Source organism: Dendrobates tinctorius, unplaced genomic scaffold, assembly GCF_039654945.1.
Source record: "Dendrobates tinctorius isolate UK_male_01 unplaced genomic scaffold, ASM3965494v1 ptg000157l, whole genome shotgun sequence".
Classification (NCBI taxonomy): Eukaryota; Metazoa; Chordata; class Amphibia; order Anura; family Dendrobatidae; genus Dendrobates; species Dendrobates tinctorius.
In genome coordinates this window covers 288,988-295,062 of record NW_027361824.1, presented here as the reverse complement: position 1 = coordinate 295,062, position 6,075 = coordinate 288,988, and the positions used below count along the sequence as shown (strand labels likewise).

At 52.8% G+C, this 6,075-nt stretch overlaps 2 protein-coding genes across 2 annotated transcripts in view; one reads left to right on the top strand and one right to left on the bottom strand.

The window, feature by feature from the left end:
- The first annotated feature begins 1,218 nt into the window (after positions 1–1,218).
- The window catches only part of LOC141051495 (erythroblast NAD(P)(+)--arginine ADP-ribosyltransferase-like), a 41,127-nt gene continuing 36,270 nt past the window's right edge, over positions 1,219–6,075 (top strand). Inside the window, exon 1 of the mRNA XM_073548421.1 lies at positions 1,219–1,272. Coding sequence (XP_073404522.1) covers positions 1,256–1,272 — 17 coding nt within the window. The 5' untranslated portion in view covers positions 1,219–1,255. The remainder of the gene's footprint in view (positions 1,273–6,075) is intronic.
- Positions 2,091–6,075, bottom strand: part of LOC141051493 (protein sel-1 homolog 3-like) — a 168,893-nt gene continuing 164,908 nt past the window's right edge. The window contains exon 22 of the mRNA XM_073548420.1: positions 2,091–2,369. The gene's annotated coding sequence lies outside the window, so the exon portion shown is untranslated. The remainder of the gene's footprint in view (positions 2,370–6,075) is intronic.

The window sequence follows — 6,075 nt, the reverse complement described above, 5'->3', positions numbered from 1 at the left end:
TGTGGTTCGGGGCTTGGCCCGTTCTGTTACCCCCTATCTCAGGGCTGTGTGTGGTTCGGGGCTTGGCCCGTTCTGTTACTCCCTATCTCAGGGCTGTGTGTGGTTCGGGGCTTGGCCCGTGCTGTTACCCCCTATCTCAGAACTATGCATGGTCCGGTTCTCAGCCTGTTCTGTTACCCCCCTATTTCTGTGATCTGTGGCTTGGCCCGTGCTGTTACCCCATATATTCGGGCTGTGTGTGGTCCAGGGTTTTGGCCCGTTCTGTTACCCCTTATATCCAGGCTGTGTTTGGTCCAGGGCTCAGCCCATCCTGTTACCCCCATCTCAGGGCTGTGTGTGGTCCGGGGCTTGGCCCGTTCTGTTACCCGCAATCTTAGAACTATGCATGGTCTGGAGCTTAGCCCAATCTGTTACCCTCCTATCTCAGAACTGTGTGTGGTTCGGGGCTCAGCCCATTCTGTTACCCCCTATCTCAGGGCTGTGTGTGGTTCGGGGCTTGGCCCGTTCTGTTACCCCCTATCTCAGGGCTGTGTGTGGTTCGGGGCTTGGCCCGTTCTGTTACCCCCTATCTCAGGGCTGTGTGTGGTTCGGGGCTTGGCCCGTGCTGTTACCCCCTATCTCAGAACTATGCATGGTCCGGTTCTCAGCCTGTTCTGTTACCCCCCTATTTCTGTGATCTGTGGCTTGGCCCGTGCTGTTACCCCATATATTCGGGCTGTGTGTGGTCCAGGGCTTTGGCCCGTTCTGTTACCCCTTATATCCAGGCTGTGTTTGGTCCAGGGCTCAGCCCATCCTGTTACCCCCATCTCAGGGCTGTGTGTGGTCCGGGGCTTGGCCCGTTCTGTTACCCGCAATCTTAGAACTATGCATGGTCTGGAGCTTAGCCCAATCTGTTACCCTCCTATCTCAGAACTGTGTGTGGTTCGGGGCTCAGCCCATTCTGTTACCCCCTATCTCAGGGCTGTGTGTGGTTCGGGGCTAGGCCCGTTCTGTTATCCCCTATCTCAGGGCTGCGTGTGGTTCGGGGCTCGGCCCATTCTGTTATCCCCAGGGCTGTGTGTGGTTCGGGGCTTGGCCCGTTCTGTTACACTCCTTTATCAGAACTGTGCATGGTCTGGGGCTCAGCCCAGTACACTGACTGGCGGCCATCTGTGACATTTGACAGGAAGCAGTTGTCCGTGTCTATAATAAGAACAGGCTGTCAGGCTTCTTAAATATCCGTGCCAGGTCCGGCGTCACAGACAGCAGAGGGTCTATGGGCTCGGACAGCAGGTAAACATGCGTATCTGAGGAGTATGGTTATTATGGGGGGACAGGCGGGCATCACCGCAGCCTGATGGTCACTTGTTAGAATCCTTACACTTTGCAAAACCAAGTGCTGGTGGTTTGGTTAGACCTTGTATATCATGGCTATAGACTTCTCATATCTGTACCTGCCATGGACATAGGCTGCTGTGCACATCATTGGCCACCCAGTACCATGGTGCCCACCATCATGTTTCCTCAGTGCTAGATTCTGCACCGCAGGTTATATCCCTGTGCACATTGTTCTGACGTCCACCTTCTGCTAAAAACACTCATATGATGATCAGTCAGAATTCGGCCAATCAATAGCTGCAGTTTTTTCAATAGCCTTATCTAGGAATGATGCCACCAGAAATGTGCAAGAAAAGAGACACTTGTAGGTTTTGGAGGATGGTTGAGTGACACTTGTTGATCGTGAAGAAACATGAGTGACACTTGTAGGTTCTGAGGACTTAAGAGTAACACTTGTTCTCAGAATGGATGAGTGACACATGTAGGTTCTGGAGGATGGATGAGTGATATGTGTAGGTCCTGAAGATACATGAGTGATATGTGTAGGTCCTGAAGATACATGAGTGATACTTGTAAGTTCTGGACGATGGATGAGTGATACTTGTAGGTTCTGGAGGATGGATGAGTGATATGTGTAGGTCCTGAAGATACATGAGTGATACTTGTAAGTTCTGGAGGATGGATGAGTGATATTTGTAGGTCCTGAAGATACATGAGTGAGCTACAGCAGGAAAGTGGGATGCAGTAACGGACCAGAGGCAGAGCAAGGGTTAAAGGGGGTTTAATAATACAGTGGATACTCCACGCAGGGAGAAGTGGGGAAAGGCCTTACTTCAGCAGGGGTATTATAACTAAGAAAAACAGGTTTAGGTAAATAAGGCAAGGAGTTCAGAGGTAATAAATTTATCAAACCAGTGCCTTCAGTAGTTGGGTCTTGGGTGTAAATGTTGGCGCCAAGGCCGTGGCGCGTATGGGGTCTGGCGTAGTCCTGGAGAAGATGGCGTCCTGGATCCTGGTGACGGCGGTGATTCCTCGTGGTCCTGGCGAGGGTCCTGGGTCCGGAAGATAAAGGGATGGAGAGGATAACGTCTCTATCCTGGGCAGAGGTTATCACTGTGCAGCGACTGTATGCGGACTTATCAGAACACAGTTCAAAATGGGTCACCTGGCTTTCCTGAAGGTACGGGCGCGTGTCTATGTTCCGCCCACTGGTCTTGTGACTCACGGTCAGTGGTATTAGCGGCGTCAGCAGTAGCAGTGGTGTCGGCAGACACAGGACAAGTGTCTGTCGACAGTCTCTGGTCGTGGCACTGTGACCCATCAGGCTTGGGCCTGCTCTGACGCGATGCTCCGAGGTCGGAGCACTCACACTGTCCACCTGCGCGCTGTGCGTTCTCACCAAGACTGCCTCGTTTCCAGCACGCCGCGGCTTTTTAAGCTTAGCCGTGCCCCCTATCACTGAGTGCAATAGCCGGTCCGGGGCCTTTAGCTTTCCCCCGTGCAACAAAGGTGACGGCCCCGACAGTTCTGAATCCATCACGGAAAAGGTACGCCTGGTCTGGTTCTTCTTACACATGAGTGACACTTGTAAGTTCTGGAGGATTGGTGAGTGACACTTGTAGGTTCAGAGGATGGAAGAGTAACACTTGTAGGTTCTGAAACATGGATGAGTGATATTTGTAGGTCCTGGAGATACATGAGTGACACTTATAGGATGGAAGAGTGAGGCCGGGATTACACATGCAAGAAACTCAGACGAGTCTCGCATCTTAATACCCAGCACTTGGGAGTGGAGCGTGCGGCTGCATTGAAATATATGCAGCTGAATGCTCCAATCCAAGTGCTGGCGGCAGTGGCAGATATTGGCGTGCGAGACTCTTGCAAGTCTGACCCCAGCCTAACACTTGTTCTCAGGATGGATGAGTGATACATGTAGGTTGGATATGTGATACTTGTAGGTTCTGGAAGATAGATGAGTGACACTTGTAGGTTCTAAGGATACATGAGTGATATGTGTAGGTTCTGGAGGATGGATGATGGACACTTGTTGGCTCTGGAAGATGAATGAGGGATACTTGTTGGTTATGGAGGATGGATTAGTGACATTTGTAGGTTCTGAGGATGGATGAATGACACATGGAAGCTCTGGAGGTTGGGTGAGTGGCACTTGTAGGTTCCGTTAGGCATCAGATTCCTGACACTGCACAGCGGGAATCCAGAGCCAGACATCCAGCGGTCTCCCATTTTCCTCCGACCGCTCCGGGTGCTGCTCAGCAATCACGGCGAGCCAGGCGTGCTACTCAGACTTGCTCTGACAACCTGGATGTTGCTGCCACCTCTGGTGCAGCAATGGTAGCGCATCCTGTTCTGCAGGTAACCGCTCCAGAGGCTTACTCCTCATACCGTGCTACTGGGCATGCCCGCAACGTGACCTCTCACTGGAGAGCAGGGGTCACATGCTCAGGTCCTGCATCGGATCTGATTGGTCCTTTCCAGGGTACTGGAAGGTCCCGGAAGCGCATGGCTATAAAAAGCCCGCATGGCAGCTCAGCCATGCGCTAGTGTAGCATATTATGCTGTGTATGTATGGTGATGGATGCATGGACTGGTGACTGACTTATTATGAAACCCCTTCCCTTGGATAATACGATTGGTGACTGAGTGTTGGGTTAGTCAGCTTCAGGTTGTGGCAAGCTACACGCCACAGTGCGATCCACGCCTACACTGGCGTCCGTCGGTGCCCGGTTCTCGGCGCAGACGCTTGCGGCTTTAGTTGCCGCTGCGCTGCATTACCAGCAGCTATTGGTGTTCGCGGCTGCGACGCCACACGCCGGCTCCTGTGACGTTAACAGGGCCAGCGCCTTTGCCTATATTTCTGCCAAGCGACTCTGTGTCTGAACAGAGCCGCTCCTAGCGTTCGGGTGACGTTAACCCGTGCGCACTACGGCACCTTCTGGTGCATCTGCCTTTGTCCAGCAGCGGTCTAGTCACCTACCGCACGGTGGACCCCGGGCGGCGAACGCACCTCCTATTATTTATATTTGGGGCGTTCCGCCTTCCCTAACATTACACTAGCGCCAATACGCGGACGTCTTCTCCAAAAAATCTGCAGAGACGCTCCCGCCGCACCGTCCTTACGACTGCCTGATAGACCTCATGCCAGGCACAGAACCTCCTAGAGGCTGTGTGTATCCTCTATCTCTCCCTGAGACAGAAGCTATGTCACAATACATCCGGGAGAACCTGGCTAGAGGCTTTATCAGAAAGTCGGTGTCACCGGCTGGTGCAGGGTTCTTCCTCGTTCAGAAGAAGAGCGGAGAGTTACGCCCCTGCATTGACTACAGAGGTCTCAATGCGATCACGGTTAAAAACAAATACCCTCTACCGTTGATCTCTGAGTTGTTTGACAGGTTGCGAGGGGCCCGGATCTTTACTAAGTTGGATCTGCGAGGGGCATACAACCTGATCCGCATTCGCGAAGGAGACGAATGGAAGACAACTTTTAATACCAGGGATGGCCATTACGAATATCTGGTTATGCCTTTTGGCCTTTGTAATGCGCCAGCTGTCTTCCAGGATTTTGTCAACGACGTCTTCCGCGACATGCTTTCTACCTCGGTGGTGGTATATCTGGATGATATACTCATCTTTTCGCCAGATTTGACTACCAACCGGAGGGACGTCTGCAGGGTCTTCGACCGTCTGCGGGCGAATTCCCTCTTTGCCAAGCTGGAGAAGTGTCAGTTTGAGCAGGAGTCCTTGCCGTTCCTGGGCTATATCATCTCGGCCCAGGGGCTGGCCATGGATCCTGCCAAACTGCAAGCGGTAATGGACTGGCAAGAACCTCATTCACTCAAAGCGGTGCAGCGCTTTCTGGGGTTCGTGAACTATTACCGCCAGCTTATACCACACTTTTCCACCCTGGTAGCTCCTTTGGTTGCTCTCACCAAAAAAGGAGCTAACCCCAACGCTTGGTCTGAACAGGTCTCCAAGGCCTTCTCGGCTATAAAGTCTCATTTTGCTGGCGCTCCCATCCTACATCGTCCCGATGTGAACAAGCCATTTATACTAGAGGTAGATGCCTCTTCTGTCGGTGCAGGAGCAGTTCTTTTACAAAAGGGCGCTCAAGGTCGGAAGCGTCCCTGCTTCTTCTTCTCAAAGACCTTCTCACCGGCAGAGAAGAATTACTCCATCTGTGACAGGGAGCTGCTAGCCATGAAGTTGGCCTTTTCAGAATGGAGACATCTCCTGGAGGGGGCTCGGTTTCCCTTCCAGGTATATACGGACCATAAAAATCTGGTCTATTTACAGACTGCCCAGCGCCTGAACTCCCGTCAGGCTAGGTGGTCGCTCTTCTTTTCCCGCTTCCGCTTCACCCTGCACTACCTTTTTGGAGAGAACGTCCGTGCGGATGCTCTCTCACGCTCGGTGGTCTCGGCGGAAGAAGGAGAGGCTGAGCCTCGGTTATTTCTCCCACCAGAGAGTTTTACGACCGTGGCTCCAGTCGCTCTCGAGTCAGTGCCACCAGGCAAGACCTTGGTGCCTCCTCAGCTACGGCCGGAGGTCCTCGCCTGGGCACATGCCTCCAGGGTGGGTGGTCATTTTGGCAATAAACGGACCACCGAACTCCTGGCAAGGTCATATTGGTGGCCACATATGGCTCGAGATGTCAAGGAATACGTGCAAGTATGCGTCTCGTGTGCTCGAAACAGACCCTCTAGACAGAGGCCGGCGGGGCTGTTGTATCCCCTGCCAGTG